Below are 18,966 nucleotides of genomic sequence, written 5' to 3' on the forward strand. Positions count from 1 at the left end.
ACCAAGCTTTGGAATCGACTTCACACGTATACAGTAATACAATATCTCAAGCAATATAATACGACATTACACACCTTAACCCTGATGATATTTTAATTAGATAACATTGCATTACAACTTATAAATCGAATGTAGGCCTTTAAGTACAATATAAATGTATTCATTAGTCTAAATTGTAGAGAAGAAATATCTAAATTATATATTTTTTTACTTGTTTTTATGTATGGTATTTGTATCAAAAATAATTTATCTATTTCATTGATATCCAATATAATTATTATGATTCTAAATTAAAATTTTGCTAATATTTAAACTAAATTAAAAAACCTTATTTACATTCAAAATTGAGATAAGAATTATTTTATTAGGCCTATAAGGTAGGCCCATGTAGGATAGGAATTAATGTGGTGACTTGACCTGCAAGACACGCATCCAAGCTGATTATGATAATAGAATTTAATTAATTATATCTCTAAGCTTACAGTGTTATTGTAAGTATCGTAGTGATTAATAAACTGTCAAAAATATACTACGATGACGGTCAAAACCATCTGTTTTTTTAAAAATAGAAATTACCCTTTATGTTAATTAATTTTCATAATATCGTTTGTCGTAAATAACGGTATTTTGTATTAACCAAACTAACTCGATGACGTCTTATTTGCGAGAGAAAAAACGTTACGTCAATATTTATGACCATTTAATCTGGCAACACTGCTACCACCAGTATCATACGGTGGATAGGACATCCACCAGCTATTATTCCTAGGACGGCGTGTCTTCCGGTGCGGTAAATAGTAAGGATCGTATGGTCGCCTTCGGTAAGATCTCCACCAGGGATCCCGAGCTGATCTCTTTCTGCCATCAACGATTGATGGCGTCGTTGGTCGTCTGCCGATATCGGAATTGTAACCGCGAAAAGCTCTTGATGACGATTGGCTTCCGTAAACTGAATATCGCGGAATTTCGATGACCTTTACAGACATTCGTGGATCAGGATCTGCCATTCTCTGCGTCTGAAAAGGGTTCATTTATATAGTTAGGTATAACGCTTTCTGACGTCATGCCTTCGCCCTGTTTAAAATTTGATTTACGCAAGAGTCACGCGTCAGTAAGCTTCATTATCATAGTCGTCCTCATATCGGATCCTTTCATATTCTCACTCTTTACAAAACAGTTCCCAAGTTTGGACGTTTTATTAAACTTCCCACTTGGGATCAAATTGCTCGTATGTACGTCTGACGTCATTGCTTCAAGCTTTATTAATATGTCTTAATGAAATGTGTTAATCGTCTTTTAATATCGTATATAGACTATGTATGTAACATGTCATTACACATTATAATATTGTAAAAAAATATGTATATATTTTGTACGCAATTATACCCATCTTACCTCGTCCCACGCGTCTCTCCACGAGCAGAAACAACAAGTCCAAAGCACACTAACAATCAGTACCAACAAGGCGAAGAAAGCCATTAGTCCGAAGAGTACGACTCCAAGAACTGTGTAGTTTTCAACACTATTTTCTGTAGCTGCGTCGTACGCCTCCCACTCCTTGTACGAGGCGTATATCGAGAGTGCGATACACACAATGGAACACAGAATGATGATCATGTTCATAAACACAAACGCTATGTCCTGAAAGGAAAGATGATGGTTATCATTTATTTTAACAAACATAAGCAGCACCACATTGCGCACTTATTTTATTTTCTATGATGTCACCTTTTAAATTTAGAATTATGCACTAGGCTTACAATTCCTTTTATATAAACAAACATCATCAACATGTTGCTACAATAATTTTCAAATATCAATCTATAGGTCAAAGGTTATTATAATATTTGTTCCCCTTCTTTTCTTACTTACATTTTTTGGTTGCCAATAGAGAAAGGAGGCGAATAACCCGAATATACCAACCAGTGAAACCTGAAGACGAATAGATTATAATCACCGTATCATAGTTTATCATTATTATTATAATATCATCGTCAGCATCATCATCATCATTATCATCAACATCACCACCATCATGATCATCATCATCGTCGACATAATGATCATTATCATCATCATGATCAACATCACCACCATCATCGTCATTATGATATTTATCATCGTCATAATCGTCGACATTATCATCATCATCAACATCACCACCATAATCGTCATCATGATCATCATCATCGTCATCATCGTCGACATAATGATCATTATCATCATCATGATTAACAACACCACCATCATCGTCATCATCATCATCGTCGACATAATGATCATTATCATCATCATGATTAACAACACCACCATCATCGTCATCATCATCATCGTCGACATCATCATCTGGCTCATGTGCACTTTAAAGAACCTAGTACATCTTTCGAGACGAGTAGGGGGTTACCCCGGTGTACTAGTTCATTCATACACACACACTGTCGTGGACAGACGAATTGGCGCCGTAGTTGGCTGCCGATGTCACAATGGGACCCTTAGTGGAGCAGTAGCCTTCAACTATGAAGTTTGCTCCTAGAAGATGAAGAAGACTTATCATCATCATGTTCAGCATCACCACCATCCGAAGTTATTTACCCGTGTAAGTTGTTGGTATGCGCACAGTTATCATTAGTGAATAAGAACTTACTCGGGTAAATAACTAAGCATGGACATTGTAAATGAAAAAGAAAATGAGTTACGTACAATGATGCCTGTCCACAGGGGTGAGGCAGCATCATTTGTGGCTTCATATTTTGATAAACAATGTTGGTAGCAACTTGACCAAAATGATATCAAAAATAGACCGGAAAATACTAGTATAGCACTGGTTACTGCAGTACATGTTCTGTATGAATTCCACGGTGCCATCGTCTGTTTAAAAAAACGTATTATTTTGGAATAAATTTGACACATCGTTGATCAAAAACCCATGAAAACATTCATTATTTGTATATTAAGGATCATTATATAATTCATAAATACTGTCCATGTTCATCATGTTACCACCGTTGCTATCGTTACAAACGTAGACATTTTAAATTACGATGGTATTGAATTTTTTTAGAAGATTTTAAATGAGTTTTTGTATACATGCATCCATGGTTAGGATTATAATATTATACTCTAAACATTGTTGTTAGAAAAAAAAAGCTGTAACAAAATCAATACGGAATGTAAAAAAGATTGAAATGTTGGTATTTGTGATTGAATTTTGACAACAAATTAATTTGGATCATTTCTTATGATTTTAATTATCTGTCTATATAGAATCATTTTAGATTAGTTATTCCTATCAGGAAAAAATGGAATTATAAGCCTACTAATTTCACTTGTTCTATCCAGTGCTGTTGTTCATGTTGCCAGAATGTTACAAGTTATAAATGGTTTTTAAAGTAAAAAAAAACAACATATTAGGCTTACTCACCAATGTGGGATGTTACCAGACTTTCACCATCGGAGCAATATTGTAGAAAAGAACACAGACGAATTAGGGAGATGGGTGTGTGTGGTAGAGCGACACTTTGTCATTGGGCGTAAGCACAGAGATAGACAGACTGGACGTGTTACAGAACCGACAATACACGAATGTCATAGGGCATATGCTGAAACTTCCGACTCATGCACCCCTTACATAGTACAACAGTTTGAGTCGGTAGTGCTTTACATTGTGAACTGAATTAAAACTAAAACAACACTATTCCAACGGAATGAATTGATCTAGGTAAATCGGGTGTTATATGCTAAATGTGGGCTTGCAGTTTGTTAAATTGACCGGTATCGGATAAGGTCGGAGTGCCTCTTTCTCACAAAAAAGGAGGGTTCGATAAATGAATAGAAAATCATAATAACAATAGAATATACCATTGTTTTAATTGATTCATAAACAATTAAAAGTTAACTGTTATGTGATTGGACAGTTTCATGGGAATTTCCAATAGAACACGTTACATTATTATTATAGAATAACTGATTGATCTCACGCATGTTACTCGCGAAGTATGGAAAATGATTTTCTGCAGACAGGTAGTGTGTGAATGTATACAATAACATAATAAAGATCGAAACGTTGAATCATGGCTTGCCTCTCGTTATTTGAAGTTAGTTTTATGCTCTGTACCGTACAAATGTACCACTTTCCCCCTACATTTCGAAAATACTCATAGAAACATTTACATTAGAATCTCTCGTTGATCAATTATATTCGTTATAAATGTCATTGGTATAGTTCACAACTTGGCAATTGATGTTATGACTTCACGACAAGATTTACAATTTTACATCAACATGTACAAATAAACACACTGTATTCGTACGGTTAGGCATTTGTCGTTAATGCTCTTTACAAAAATCCAATTCAATAGCTGCATTTCCTTTTCAATTGGTTGGACGATTAGAACGCGCTTGTGTTATCCAGCCAGAAAATTATATAAACAATTGAACAATAAGTTTTACAATCCAGAAATAACAACGGTGGAAAGTGGCTCTCTACAGTGAAAATTGAATCTGGAATAGCTAGCCGGGTACTTCAAGTGTTTGTGTATTTAAAGCCTAAGATGTGCAGATGACTTTGCTACTGATATAGAAATACACTTGGTCCCATAAGGTTCAAAACACAAGGTAAGGCTCAGGTAATGTTTAAAATTGTATTTACAAAGGAAAATTAGTAGAGTAGATTAGATAGAGAATTCAATCTTGTTTCATTCTGAAGGAATTCAATTTTGACTTTCTGATAGAGAATTCAATCTTGTTTCATTCTGCTATAATTCAATCTTGTTTCATTCTGAGAGAATTAAATCTTGAATTTCTGAGGGAATTCAATCGTGTTTCATTCCGAGAGTATTGAATCTTGACTTTCTGAGAGAATTCAATCGTGTTTCATTCCGAGAGTATTGAATCTTGACTTTCAGAAAGAATTCATTATCTTGTTTCACTACTGAAGGAATTCAATCTTGTATTCACGATTTAAACCTTTCCTTAAAAAATAATTGTGTAACTAGAAAACGTTATATTAATAAACCGTACTTTACTCTATATACCATAATGTTGGTTCAAAATGCTAAATCAGTGTATGAGCCCACACAATTGAAGTATGTCACTAGATTGGGTTCAAATCCCAACAGGGAATACACGTTTCATTTTACCACAAAACATTACTTGTGAGTCGAAAACGAATGTACAGTGAGTTACTGCAGGAAAAGTGTTGAAGTATAATAAGATAAATACTGTCAACTGAGTCTACGATTTATATTCCTTTGGTGGCTTTATATGCACATTAAAATTCTGACATGTACCTATATGTATATGCTACTGGTTTTATGTGGTGAATTCTTACAGGCACATATGGAAAGTATGACCTTTTGTTCCAATAAAACTATCATTTCATTTTTTTTCTTTTTTGGTTTACAGTAAAAAATATAAATCTGCAATTTATAAAGTATTTCAAACTCAGTTTATTTTTTTTTCAGAGAATGTTCTTAAAGTGTATTTTATATATTAACATACTTTTATTACTTAGGCCTAATGTATCTTGTAATACACTATAAAGATTGGAGATCTGCTAATTTCAGATCTTTCTTAACAGTGGATTTCATATTTAACATAAATGTTTTGTTATTCTATTATAGCTTGATACGACTACACAAATACAGATTTATTTCTTAATAACAAACCGAGTTATTGTGAGGTAAACATACTTTAAAATGTTCGCTTTACCAGGAAATTAAATTTTGTTAGCAGAATTCTATATCTATATCAGTAACTTTAATCTTAACAAGAAAAAACATGTTTTCCCATTTTATAATTCCTGTATTTATAAAAACAGTAAACACGTTTCTTTTTCAGATTTATTAAGTATGGCGTATATTTATGGTAACGCTATGCACGTGAGCGCAGCTATATTTGTGCTAGGGTTCATTCAGTTACTCATGTGGGCAGCTTGTTTCTTTGGCTGTCAAGTATGGGGTCAATATGACTACGGCATCGCTGTACTAGCCGGTATTTTTGTGAGTACTTTATATTTTTTTTATTGTGTGTAGACCTACATTGTAGACGACTGAGAGCTGTTTGGTTGCGACAGACACGAATGGACCATTAAGGATGTCATTTGTTGTTATATGGGTTGTGCCTAATTTAAACCAGTTAGAATGCAATACACAGGGTGGGTACACATTGCCATAACACTATTGAAGATCTATAACCATGATTTTATGAAACAACAGACTTAAAATAGTAAAGAAGAGCGCTTTTTGATAGAAATTAGATAGTACAGGCCTCAATGTTGATTTGATACGGGTTCATGCGTTTTCATTCATGTTTAAACGTTAATAATAACTACATATTCAATCTGAGTATATTTGTGTCAACATTTATTCATTCGTGTTATTGATTTTTAGTTGAGACTTTTCACGTTTTATCTAAAGGGTCATTTTTTTCATTATTGAATATGTATTATTTTCTCATTGCAGGCAATGTGGACTGGACTATATGGAGTATATATGACAAAGAAAACACTGGATCGACGACTTGTAAGTGTTTTTCTTGTAGCTATAGGATTTGGTCATCATGGAGATAGACCAAATAATGGATCTTGTCGTCGTTATCATCATCATCATTATTATTTTCATTGACATAATCACTTCATTAACCTTCTCCGTCATTATCATCATTAGTAAGACTTGTGTTGAAAGCAATGGATATGAATACGGATAGCTTCAGAGGAAAGATCTCCTGTGTTCGATCGGAAGCATCTTACCATAAACAGAACTTGCGAGGATAAATGATTTATTCACCATTAGATTAAACCGACTTGGACCAATTCCAATCAAACATGTCGAATAAACATTTTAATTTGTACTCTTCATCTTATTTAATTTCATTTTAGGGCGGTGGCTTTCTCTGTTCCAGTATAATTCTTATTATAATCTGTGCATGTTGCATCCTTTTGAATACCTATTCTGGACTCAAAGAATACGAATATATCACTGACATGAAGACGTCCAGTGAAGATCCCCGGGACATCACTGGACTTGTTATCTACGGTACAATAGACTTCTTTGCGATTTTCCTACTTGTTGCTGCGTGTTATGCCTCGTTTATGAACTGTTGCTGTGAACCACTACCTCCAAAGGTAAGTATACATTGGCCGATCATGTAATGGTTATTATGATAAAAATCACCGATAACTTATAATGGCTGAGGCCCAACGTACACTTACAAAAACAGAGATTAGGGGAACATACCTCTTGTGTTCAATGCTATGAGCACAACAGTTATCCTTTGATGGGGTAGGGCTATTTCTACAAGCAACAATTCAACTGGATCGGACATGTAATTAGAAAAGAAAATGAAGATCCTACAAAAATTCTTACTTTTCACACAACCCAAAGTAAACGAAGAGGTCGGAAGATACCATCAATACTTGATAGAGTTGTACAACAAAGTCAACTTACTAGATGCAACTTCATTAGAGCCTGCTTCAACAGAAATTTATAATTCCCAGCAATGTTTTAACTGTATATATGAACTGTTTATAAGTTGTTTTGTGACTGTGTAATTTGGTAGTAGTCACTCTCATACTGTAGGCCTACATTTAAAAGTAACACATCCAAATGCCAACTTTAAGTCAATGGCTACCAGATGTCTCTGTGAGACGGTTATTTGAACCAGTACCAGTACCAGTATTTGCCGATCAGGCATTGTTAACGTCTAGTCTCAAGTCGTGTTGTGCATAACCAACATTAAGATTAATGTTTAATTTAACTTTTCTTTTTAGGAATTCGGCTTTTCATACCTGAACCACGAGGATCAACGCGGGGTTTCTCTTGTCGATGCGAATTACGTATGAGATATAGTCCGATTTCTACAATTCCCAGTGCTAAAAAACTTCTCTGATTGAAAGGTTTCAGTCCAGCTTATAGGGTTGCTCTAGAGATTTACCTTTTTTAGCCTTCATAGACTAGGAAAAAAACAAATCGTTAGAATGGCGAGCAGATAATTTAATTAACTCCTTCTAACGCTACGTTCACACTTGTACCGGTAACAGCTTGGTTCTCACTAGAACCGGCATGGAGAGACTACTTTTCCACGCGGAACGCAGCAAGCTTGTCGCACCAATTGTTCGAAAACCGTAGGCATAGAAAGTTGTTTGATTTTGTTATAACAGACAGATGGTTGTATAAGAGCAGTATAACTTAATTTGCCATTGCAACTGCACTTTTTTAATCATTGTAAATAAATATTCTATTGTAATCTGAATTTCAGTTTTATGTACATCTTTAGTTATTACCTATACAAATTATTGGTCTCTGCAGTTACATAATGTCGGGTATTATCATTGAGTGAGGCGTCCGTCACGTGCATGATGAAGTTCATTATATCGCCCTCTGTCACTTCTCTTACATTTAATAACCCATGTTTTAAGTTGCTCCCCGTATTAGGTCTGCTTTTGTGACAACGCTTATTTAGTGACAAAAGTGGTTTTGTATACGGGGCGAATCTTGAAACATTATCATTACCATGATTAATTAATGAAGTTCGAGAATACAATTCAAATATCGCCCCTGACAGTTGTATAGCTTGTGTGGAGGAAAAATACTTTTGTAAACTTTACGCGACAAGTTGTTTTGTTGTATACGGGGCGCCTCTTGAAACATTTGTTGTCAACCTATGGTATGTCGTGGGAAATACAAAAACAGCCGTACAACTCATTACCATGATTAATTAATATAATTTTGAAAATGTTTTTACTAAATAATATGAGGGCGATATGAGTAGACTGGAGAAATGACAACAGAGTATAATGTAATAACATCGCACATATGTACGGTTATTTTGGATGATTCAGTGCTACCACTCAGTACCAGAGACCCAAGTTCATTCACATTGAAATTAGAATAATCTGAACAGTTGAAGCATTTAAACTGGTATACCTTATATTGTTATACAATTCAGTTTCAGCTTGAACGGTGTAATACAATAAAACCTGATCACAACACTTTTGTGAATAAAACCCACGAAGCGTTATGGTTTCGGTTCAGTAACCATTTAAGACTGACAATAATTGTACTGTAGGCACTATTGTTTGCTTTTGGGTGTTGCCGCTTTCGCCCTCTTTTCAGCCTTTGTTTACTGCTGCTTCACGAGAGGCCTGCGTACCAATACACTCTGAACGGTGGTGTAGCCTGGAAGCTCTTTTCTATAAAGGTAAGTCCTAAAATAATATATATTGTTACTATTAGGGTTAAATGAGTGTTTATTCGTGACATATACATAGTATCTGTCAATTGATAGATCTCAAAGTTACCTTTGAGAAAAGATGGTGAATTATTACAAATGTTACGACAAAGTTACTATTGTCGAATTTAAACGAATCACAGCAGAGATTTGGCATTGTAACCTATGTCCGCGCGATCATATCAGGTAAATGTAATTGATAAAACGGATACTTTAAAAAAGGTTGTAATAACTATATAACATATACATATATAGACTTACTTTGTGAAAATCACCGTCGGTAGTTGTAAGTTAATCCAGAACAAACATTATTATTATTTAGATCTAAGATAAATTTAGTAAATATACAATTACACGTTTTATTGCCATCTTTTCTTCCACTGAATATCAAAAGTTTACAGTATAATATTATATTAATATTTTATATATATATTATAGTACTGTATTAACGAGAGAAATCACGTTCCCCCACTAGTCCGTAGATTTATTTTAATCATAATACAACAAGGTAGGTAGGTATTACAAAATGTAGTTAGTAATTTTAAGTTGTTGGGTTTTTTGTAACAATAAGTTTATTATCATGTTCATCTATAATGTTACTTTCCACAGACAAATCTCCAGAACTACAATATAGGCCTAATGTCTGAACAGGGAGTTATAAATAACTCCCTGGTCTGAACAAGTAACTGTATCATATTTACTGACCATAACACCCATATATTTAAATATTACGATTTGAAGTGTTATGCTAATTTATATTCTTCTATTCAACTTGTTGTTAACTTTAAGTATGTTCAAATATCGCCTCCGCCTTAATACAACACGGAAACAACCACTGTTTACTATGTACATAATGTAATTTGTGTGGTTGAAGTACAGAGGGGCTTTGACAAAACTGTGAAAAAGCAAATACTGTACTTTAAAAGTTAGTTTGCAACTTGGGAAGTAAGCCTTTCAACCATGTTTGTCAGTTACTGTCACTGTCATGGATAAAATAATTCACCCACGCTTATACTTTATTGAACACTTATGGCGACAATCGAACGACAGTGTGAGATGGTGTATAGTAATAATTAAATAAGTAATATATGGAAAGAAATGGGATAATTAAAAAATGCATGTTATATGCATGTGTAAACTTTCATTTGAAAGTCTTGGAGCGAAGAATTCTACATTACGATATACTCAGGGTACAATAGTGATGCGACTGTCACTGTCGTCGTCCTTAAAAATGACGGTTAATTCGAATGGCAAGGGGTTTTCCAATTAACTTTTTTTATGTTATGTATTTATATTTTACTATGATTTAAAAATTATTTTATAAAATATGTTTAGTGAATCGCACTTTCTTTTTCTTACGGTTACAAAAGGTTAATCCTGTAAAAGAAGTGTGTACGTACAACAAAGATTCGATGCACTAGTACAATTGAATTATACAATTCTATAGTTACAAGGAATTTCTCACACTTTGACAAATATAAATTGAAGTCTTATTCTTATGTAAAACCGAATCCATTGATATCGAAAGAAGTGTGTAAAGTATTTATAGTTATTTCCTCAAGAAAAATGTCTATGGATCTAACACTGTACCAGTTGTGTCCAACCATAGTTAGAACGTACAGTATCGTTGTTGAACATTGAAAAAATCAAAATTTGTAATAGATCAAATAATTTTATATAGCAAAGAACGAATGATCAAAACATTGAGTTTTTAACATTATGTGATTCATGTGTGCTACACTGAGGAGACGGGCAAAGTAAATTGAAATAGGCACAACAATTAACACTGAGATTTGTTATTTGGATACCTAAGACCTAGGTGCTTTTAAAGTGTGAATTCCTTTGTAAAAACGAACCACAGTGTAATCTTTGGAGTGAAAGTGGCATCATTAGGTTCATTGACTATGACTTCGTTGTCGTTGTCATTTTCTTCTTACAATTAGGTGTAATTAACGAAGAATGTCTTTCTTGTGACATTCCAATGTTCCTTTTAACTTATAGTATAACGCTGAGAAATGGAAACAAGATAAAACAGCCAATCTGAATTTACGAACTTGCACTTAGAAATGTCAAACGACTGTACTTTCAGCTTAAGTTGGCCTTAAATGGTATTTCGATAATTGAACCGATTTTTTTTTTATACAATTCAGTACTCTGTAAAAATTACTATACTGTATACCCTATTATTGCGTTTGTTTTCGCTTGATTTAATAGATCATACAAAGTTCAAATTGTAAGTCTTAATACGGTAAAAGAAAAGCATTGTAACTTAAAAGTACAGTAGGCTCTTACTAGAATCAGAAGCAATTATGGTTCAAAAATAGAAAACTTACACATCCATATGCATCGGAAATAAAAGTTTTCGCATGGCATAATAACCAATGTATTTCAAAATCACATCTTATGAATTTGAAAAAGTGATTTTAAATTACTTAACTGCACTTTATTATTTATTATGTTGTTTTAGAACTTTATCAAGATACATCACAATGACATCTGAAAGTTCCTGTTTTTGCGGTAAAGCAGGGATTCTTTCAATCAGTGCTCTAGCGCTAGTGGCAGCCCTAGTCAATGCTGGTGTGTGGGTGAGCTGTGCAGTGGAATACTGTGACATATACAATGCAACAGATATTAAGAATGAATGGGAGGTCGCTGTCCTTTGGTATACCCCGCCAGTGGTGGCATTGGTGTTGGTAAGTATTCATCCCATTATTCAATGATACATGTGTATAGATTTAAAATACTTCAAGAAAGAGGACTACCGTACTTACACAAATATTTATACTGTTACCAATTATATTTGTAATTAAACACATTCAAAGGAAATATTACATTGTAAGCTTATACTAAATGTCGAAATATATTTAATACTTTAATCTTGGAAGACGTAATCTGATTTTCGATGTTGACAAACTTGAAATGCATTCAAACTAGTCTTGAGATATTGTGTGCCATTGTCATTTTATATAATTTCTTTTTTTCAATTACAGATGATAGTTCCTACTGTGTTTGGTATTTGTATGGGTACTGTTTGCTACGACTCGGCAGTGGTAAGTTACAAACTAATGTTATTGTCTGAGGCCTAATATACTTGCTAGGCTAATTATTAATACTAACTAATATGCAAATAATCAGGAGAAATCGAACCAATCTCAGCTGAACCGAGTATTTCTTTATCTAATAATGCAGAAACTTCTAGGCCTAGCTTCATCTATTTCACAACACAGCAGACCACGCAGCTGTTGAGTATAACACTCACTGCCTTCTGCGCATACTTATCGTTTGAGTAATGTCTTCAATTTAAAATTGACCTCTTCACGTTCTTCCCATTGCTTTAGAAGTTTCATAATACATTATATGTATAAATATAAAACAATCCAATTTTAATTTCCAGGGTACGGCTATTGCAGTATTCTCAACTCTATCAGTGATCGGTTCATTTGCCTACATTTGCCTAGAGCTTCTAGCCTTATATGGTGACAAGGAAAACATATATTTTGAAATATTTAATCGAGTTCTTACCTCGGAGAGTGACACGGGCGAATGGTTATGGAGAATACAGTTAGGCCTAACATGTCTTATAGTTCTTCTGTCAATGGTTCTAATATTTATTGGCTACTGCTCCTGTGGTATGATAGATGATGACGAGGTAAGTTATGTATACATTGATTGACAACGTACTATATTTTAACAAATCATTTCATATATTTTGGTAAGAAGAACACGGAGTTTTGATGTTTTAATCCATTAAAGAAGATCTCTCGGCTTGTAAAGTCATATTCGAATTCATTAAGAATGCTATACAGTCTAACTTCAAAACATGTTGGGATGGTCTTGCCGATTCTTCTATAGTATCAAAGGCGTCACACGGAACAGTGGGACATGGTATTACCTACCACATTGTAGGAATTATGGTATCTTTCATAATTTTAAGTTTTTGCATTCTATGTTGTCAGTAATGAAATTTTGACTGATTCGGCTATTTTGATTTATTTTACTATAGATGGAATACGCAAAGGAAGAAGAGGAAGGAGGAGGAGGATTCCCGTCTGATCCAAATTATGGACAGTTTGACAGTTATAAAAGTAAGTTGTACAATCTATTGTCATGTGCAATAGGTATCAACGGCGCAGGGTCAGACAGATATTCCGAGGTTCATCATGGACAGTTGGAACTACACCTACTTAATGACGGCATCGTATTGAATACGTTGTCGAAAAGCGGGAAGATAATCACTTTTCATGATCACCATAGTTACTCGGCGATGTATAATAACTTATAGCTTGCTTACAGCTTTGGTAAATGAATTTTTGTTTCCTTTATTTCCAGCACCGTATATGATTTCAAAAGCACCTCACAACAATTACGGAGAAAATGGACTTTCCAACAGACACAGCAGGTACAACGATGATTTGATAGCAGACCATCTCCGTCCTAGGCCACAACAATCCTCAACCCACATGCCGCAAGACCCATGGAGCAGGCAACCTACATTCACCAGTCGACAAGAGCAACACGTTGAATCTATGGAGAACAAATATGCTCGTTACGGCGCCCAGCCTGCAGTAGGACCACCAATATCAAGAAGTTCTAGCACTCGTCGTAGCCACCAAGAACTACCAAGTCACAGAGAGGACACACGGTCATACAACGACCCAGGTCCACCACCACACAGCGGATCTGAGCCACTTTATCCGAGCAACCACAGACAGAGACGGCCTAAGCAACAGCGCAACAAGGATTCATCAATCTTGGATTACGGGAAGAAACGAAGTAATTATACTGGTATAAGAGATATACGATCTCATATGACAAATGGACTGCCACGTCCACAGGTTGATTATGATTATTCTCAAGATAATGAGGGTTTCTCAACTAGATACGATTATTATTAGGAAATACTAAATAGAAAATCATTAGTACCCTACTCATGTAATCAAACATAGAGGACTTGGTGGTACCATTAATGATCTTAGTCAAAAAAGCACTGCAGACAATTTACTAATTTCGTTTTGCTTTTAAGTAAGGGCGGTAGTGTTCATTTTGTCGTCATCATATCAATGGATTTTCTCTATTATCATCATTGATAACGATATGTTCCAAGTTTATCAAAGATATATAGCTTTTTGTTAATCTAAAGGCTAAACATTTCCCTCTTTCGTTGTGAAATATTTTTACATTTCTTAGGAATTTAGTTAGAAGAATATGTTTAATAAAGAATAATTTGTATGTTTTTTAAAAATTGCCAATCCTTCTGTATTGTATATATCCTATATTTATTCACATACTAACTGTACTTATAATACCAAAACGTATTAATTAGCTATTGTATATTATATGGTAATCGTTTTATTATTATTAATAATCAATTATAAATATTTTACATTTAGTCCAATAAACCACGAGAAGAGTGTTATATCTGTAGATACTAATAAATAGGCATAATTATCTTATTGCGATGTAGAAAATGTATTTTTGTACTAAAAGTTATATTTTGCTTAATTGAATTAGCTGTTTTTATTAATGATTCCTAAATAAATATATACATTTTTTTTAGATAATGTGTTTGCTAATATTTTTTTTTATTCGTTTGCACCTTATAGTAATAGTAATTTGACCAATCATAAGCGAATGTTCGGTCTTTTTGTTGAGTCCCAAGATGTCTTTATCATGACCAAACAACTATTAAGAAGTTACCGGACGGAGAGTTTTGACGGTAACGCTTCGTTTTCACTTGACAAGGACGCAACGCAAAGTGAATTGACCAATCTCAAGCGATGGAGTATTCGAACAGTCGAGTGTGATTGCGTCTACGCCCTAGTTTGAACCAAACTTTAGTGTTAAATGAGTGAGATACTCAGCGAACCGTCAGCGGTTCGTTACAAAGAAGAGGGCGTCAACCACAAGTTCCTGGTTCATATTCAATAGGGGTATAAAATCATAATATTCCGTTGAGAACGCTAATTTCCCTATGCTTACACATTTAAAAAGGGGTCTTCATCAGTGCTATCCAATTTGAAGTGAAAGATCGGGTGAAGGGCGTTAGCAAACGATACTATTGACGGGTTTCTTTCCATTTAACACAACTGTATTCATAAAATTAATAATAACAATAGGCCTATGCCTATTATTCGGTATATCCACCTATAAAGTATAGAGACCCGTAGATAGATACTGTTATGAGTAACCCTTGTAAGGTCAGAAATTTAAATATCCATAATAAATCCTGTTACAATAGAATCACTATTTCGCAAAGTACTGGTATTGTTGTGTCAATAAAAAGAAACGTCTTTTATGCTTCGGTGAGGCGTAGCATCTTGTATAGTATCACGGCCCGCGTCATCAGTATTATCCTTGCTCTGTCAAAAAGTAGCCTGATGACGACTGGGTTAGATTAAAAGTTACCGTAACTCATTAACCTATTTGTGTAAAGAGCATTACCATTTTAACGTTTGTTGGTATAGTAGCCGCTGGCAGATTATATCAACATCAACTAATGTAAGTGATTGTCTGGCTTTTATTTTATGACTCATGGGATTGTTTTATTGCTTTAGTTTCATTGAATCCACAGTATTAAATGAACATAGGCCTAAATATACATATTGTATTGTGTTGATATACACTGGATTTACATGGTGTGTTATTCTATTGTTGAATTATGTATTGGAAATTTGTTATGTTACAGTTGATAGATTTATTTATGTGAGTTTCATTATTGTTTATATGTTAACCGATATTTCTTTGGATAGTATACGTTCGACTAATTGTAAAAGTAAGGAATGCACCGGCAAACAAGGGTGTGATCCATATTGAGGTTTTTAAGTTGTATTGTGTATCGTCAATTGTGACAACGACAGGGTTAAGAAATACAAAAGGCAGTGTGTCATTCACACTGTCTTTCAGGGCTTAACTTATAATTGTATAAATCGGGATCAATCGACCAGCATGTGTGACAAACTACATTTACTACTCTATATGAGGGAACCTATTTATCCGCAGCGCCTTAGATTAAACAAAATGATCAGCATAACACCGTTGATGCAGTATATGTTTAAAAGTTGAGGTGTTAATACAAAAAAAGCTTAAGTTCATTTTCATGATTACGTCATGTGCGATATCTTGTCAGACGAATAATATTGCCTAATTATTCGTCTGAAAATTCGCATTGAACTTAAACCATTGTTTGGAATGGTACCGTGCACCAAAAGTAAAAATGAACAATTTGCAAGTGTTCATCATGCCATGTGAAAACAATCTCGGTAACCGAGAACAAATACCTACCTCCTACGTACAAATGTTTAATCGTGTATGGTTATAACAATATGATTATTATTTTCCATATAAAAACAGGTGATTCAGAATCGAATTCTAAACACCCATCATCAACTTTCAACTGACAAAATAGGAACACGTCTTTTTTAGGTCTGCGCGTACAAAACGCACCTATACATACGCGCTGCCACATCCGGTAGGAAACGAAATAGGCATCAGAGAGAACCGCCTAGAATAAAAGAACTATATACGTTAAGAGGAACAAGACTCCCAGGATGTGTAAATGCCAGTGTATGGTTGTCGGGCGGTGTAGGTTCAAACTTTTAAAGGCATGTGGAGTTATCTTGGTTTTGTCAGGCCTTCTACTGGTGGGATTTGGGATCGCGGCCTTCTTTGAATGGGGACAGTTTACAAATGACACGGCAGGCGGACCCATCTGGGCCGGTCTAGTGGTAAGTCAAATTATGTAACTTAACTTTTGAAGAGAAAAATAAAGATGACAATAAAAGAAAATGAGACTCTTGACGAAATGGTACGCAAACATATTTTTTATACGTGGTTTTATTTCGTATTTTGTAGGCAATTGTGACGGGTATATGTTCATTTTATATAGCATCTACGTTATCTGACGATGATTGGGTAAGTTAGGAACAAAACAATAGTTTATTTTGAAAAGCAACATCTTTTTAATGATCAGTTTATTTATGAGTCGTTCTTACACTTTTCTGAATCGTTTTGTCATAAAAGTAAACATAGTCAAGATTTATAGAAGAACACTTTCACATGCTAATCACATGATCCGCAGCTACTTAAGACTAGTTAGGCAGACCAAGTTATTGTAATAAAGATTTACAAATAACTCTACAACGTTTAAAACTGAATAAACTATACTCATTTGTATTGTTTATGTATGTATATTTAATTTTAAAAACATTTTTGTTTGCATTTTTCGACAGGGTGTCCGAGGTCTCGTTTGTTTCACACTTCTTTCATTGGTCACTATGGCAGCTAGCATTGGGCTGATTGCTTGGAGACTTTGGGAAAATGATTACTTTGTTAGTAAAGACGAATTTGAAGCTTCTACGACAGAAGACCCTTCGGAATGGACATTAACTATATCACTCTTTGCAGCGGTCAGTTTTGTCGGACTTTTAGTAATGATATCAAGTATGATTATAGGCTGCATTGGATGCAGGTGTCCTGAAAGTTCGGAAGTAAGTGTTTTATTATTAGTATTTGATACAAATATATTTTATTTCTAAAGGTTTGCACAATGGTGGCATATGATTTTAAAAATATCCTATTAAGTAAATACCACTTAAAAAAAATCCTTAAATATTAATTCACTTAAATGTTTTGTAATGAATAATGCTAGAATCAATGATACACACACAGTCTGACACGGTAAATTTATTTAGCGCCAACTATCGTTTGGTACTGCTGCATGAAACCCAATAGTTACCTTGCTGTGTTTAAGGAGAAAATTGCACATAATAGTAATTAACGGTCTTTTTCTGTTACAGCTCGTTTCAGGAGTGATATAGTCAGAACTACGAATGAATCATTTCATCAAAATACAAGCGTTTACACCAAAAGGGAATGACAGCATTTAGAAGTAGGCATTTGCAAGACTTAAATATTTACTGGAATCTTATTGGTGGAATCTGAACTAAAATTAGCATATTCATTAAAATAATGAATTGTATTTTATATTATCAAGAAAAATTAGCAGATTTACTGGAATCTTATTGGTGGAATAAAAAATAAAATTAGCATATATTCATGAAATGAATTATTTAAATTATTACCGTATGGTTTCACATGTGGCATTCAGTTGATGGATGATGTTCCGATTAATGAATGATGTTTTGAGAATGTATTACACTATTGTGTAATTAGCATAATTGCACTTGGACAGGAAATAAATCATTATAATATTCAGTTGGTGATGGTGTAAAAATAATATAATAATTTGGTCTATCAGATTTTAATAATTATTATTAGGCCTTACTGGGAGTAATAACTCGTTTTAAAATCAGGGAATCGAGTAGGTAATTAAGATTAACTGCAGTACTTGTTATAAATTACGTCAGAGTTAGGAAAACATCTCATTTAGTATTACAGTATTGTTGCTTGATAACGTTTACAGTTTTCAAGTTATCTTCCTGAATTGTTTAGCTATATACCAACACACCATGCTTATTGATTTTCATGAAAATTGATATATTGGTGACGTCACAAATGCTTATTGAAATCTCGAGTTATCTGCATCTATCAGAATGGGCCGAAATATAAAATAGCACGCCCTCTATCGTTCTTTTTAATTTTGCAAAGTAATTCGCTCAGTTTTTGAGTTCGTAATTTATTATATTAATTGGTCACAAACCATTGGATACATTTATGGAAAGAGATAGGTAGTCTGTATGCTAACTGAGGTGTTCAAATGCGAGAGAGCACAACAGCAGC

At 34.1% G+C, this 18,966-nt stretch overlaps 4 protein-coding genes across 5 annotated transcripts; 3 read left to right on the forward strand and 1 right to left on the reverse strand.

Moving 5' to 3' along the window:
* Nucleotides 1-361: 361 nt before the first annotated feature.
* On the reverse strand, nucleotides 362-3,542 carry LOC144848211 (uncharacterized). Its single transcript, XM_078704922.1, has 5 exons — nucleotides 3,422-3,542; nucleotides 2,701-2,868; nucleotides 1,873-1,932; nucleotides 1,396-1,641; nucleotides 362-1,016 (listed from the first exon to the last, which is right to left on the reverse strand). The coding sequence occupies exons 2-5, from the start codon at nucleotides 2,863-2,865 to the stop codon at nucleotides 684-686; spliced, it is 804 nt and encodes a 267-aa protein (XP_078561048.1). The 5' UTR covers nucleotides 2,866-2,868; nucleotides 3,422-3,542; the 3' UTR covers nucleotides 362-683.
* Nucleotides 3,543-4,375: 833 nt separating this feature from the next.
* On the forward strand, nucleotides 4,376-8,250 carry LOC144848189 (uncharacterized). The gene is made up of 5 exons (XM_078704900.1): nucleotides 4,376-4,614; nucleotides 5,839-5,999; nucleotides 6,462-6,521; nucleotides 6,878-7,123; nucleotides 7,769-8,250. The coding sequence occupies exons 2-5, from the start codon at nucleotides 5,850-5,852 to the stop codon at nucleotides 7,838-7,840; spliced, it is 528 nt and encodes a 175-aa protein (XP_078561026.1). The 5' UTR covers nucleotides 4,376-4,614; nucleotides 5,839-5,849; the 3' UTR covers nucleotides 7,841-8,250.
* Nucleotides 8,251-9,092: 842 nt separating this feature from the next.
* On the forward strand, nucleotides 9,093-14,735 carry LOC144847794 (uncharacterized). Its single transcript, XM_078704313.1, has 6 exons — nucleotides 9,093-9,198; nucleotides 11,696-11,921; nucleotides 12,219-12,278; nucleotides 12,623-12,877; nucleotides 13,232-13,313; nucleotides 13,558-14,735. Exons 2-6 carry the CDS (start codon nucleotides 11,718-11,720, stop codon nucleotides 14,121-14,123), a joined length of 1,167 nt encoding a protein of 388 aa, XP_078560439.1. The 5' UTR covers nucleotides 9,093-9,198; nucleotides 11,696-11,717; the 3' UTR covers nucleotides 14,124-14,735.
* Nucleotides 14,736-15,434: 699 nt separating this feature from the next.
* On the forward strand, nucleotides 15,435-18,923 carry LOC144848720 (uncharacterized). 2 transcript variants are annotated; one of them, XM_078705580.1, is made up of 5 exons: nucleotides 15,441-15,726; nucleotides 16,579-16,952; nucleotides 17,080-17,139; nucleotides 17,457-17,714; nucleotides 18,024-18,923. In XM_078705580.1, exons 2-5 carry the CDS (start codon nucleotides 16,776-16,778, stop codon nucleotides 18,042-18,044), a joined length of 516 nt encoding a protein of 171 aa, XP_078561706.1. In that variant the 5' UTR covers nucleotides 15,441-15,726; nucleotides 16,579-16,775; the 3' UTR covers nucleotides 18,045-18,923. The 2 variants fall into 2 exon arrangements, with proteins under 2 accessions (XP_078561705.1, XP_078561706.1); XM_078705579.1 differs by lacking the exon at nucleotides 18,024-18,923 and having other exon boundaries at nucleotides 15,435-15,726; nucleotides 17,457-17,815.
* Nucleotides 18,924-18,966: the final 43 nt, after the last annotated feature.

This window comes from Antedon bifida, chromosome 7 (assembly GCF_963402885.1).
Source record: "Antedon bifida chromosome 7, ecAntBifi1.1, whole genome shotgun sequence".
NCBI lineage: Eukaryota > Metazoa > Echinodermata > Crinoidea > Comatulida > Antedonidae > Antedon > Antedon bifida.

Coding starts and splice junctions, on each gene's coding strand:
- LOC144847794 (XM_078704313.1), top strand. CDS start 11,718: ATGACATCTGAAAGTTCCTGTTTTTGCGGTAAAGCAGGGATTCTTTCA. Junction 12,279..12,622: donor TTTGCTACGACTCGGCAGTG/GTAAGTTACAAA, acceptor TTTAATTTCCAG/GGTACGGCTATTGCAGTATT. Junction 12,878..13,231: donor GTATGATAGATGATGACGAG/GTAAGTTATGTA, acceptor ATTTTACTATAG/ATGGAATACGCAAAGGAAGA.
- LOC144848720 (XM_078705579.1), top strand. CDS start 16,776: ATGTGTAAATGCCAGTGTATGGTTGTCGGGCGGTGTAGGTTCAAACTT. Junction 16,953..17,079: donor CCATCTGGGCCGGTCTAGTG/GTAAGTCAAATT, acceptor CGTATTTTGTAG/GCAATTGTGACGGGTATATG. Junction 17,140..17,456: donor CGTTATCTGACGATGATTGG/GTAAGTTAGGAA, acceptor ATTTTTCGACAG/GGTGTCCGAGGTCTCGTTTG.
- LOC144848211 (XM_078704922.1), bottom strand. CDS start 2,865: ATGGCACCGTGGAATTCATACAGAACATGTACTGCAGTAACCAGTGCT. Junction 1,933..2,700: donor CCCTGTGGACAGGCATCATT/GTACGTAACTCA, acceptor ATTCGTCTTCAG/GTTTCACTGGTTGGTATATT. Junction 1,642..1,872: donor TCTATTGGCAACCAAAAAAT/GTAAGTAAGAAA, acceptor CTTTCCTTTCAG/GACATAGCGTTTGTGTTTAT.
- LOC144848189 (XM_078704900.1), top strand. CDS start 5,850: ATGGCGTATATTTATGGTAACGCTATGCACGTGAGCGCAGCTATATTT. Junction 6,522..6,877: donor AAACACTGGATCGACGACTT/GTAAGTGTTTTT, acceptor ATTTCATTTTAG/GGCGGTGGCTTTCTCTGTTC. Junction 7,124..7,768: donor GTGAACCACTACCTCCAAAG/GTAAGTATACAT, acceptor TTTTCTTTTTAG/GAATTCGGCTTTTCATACCT.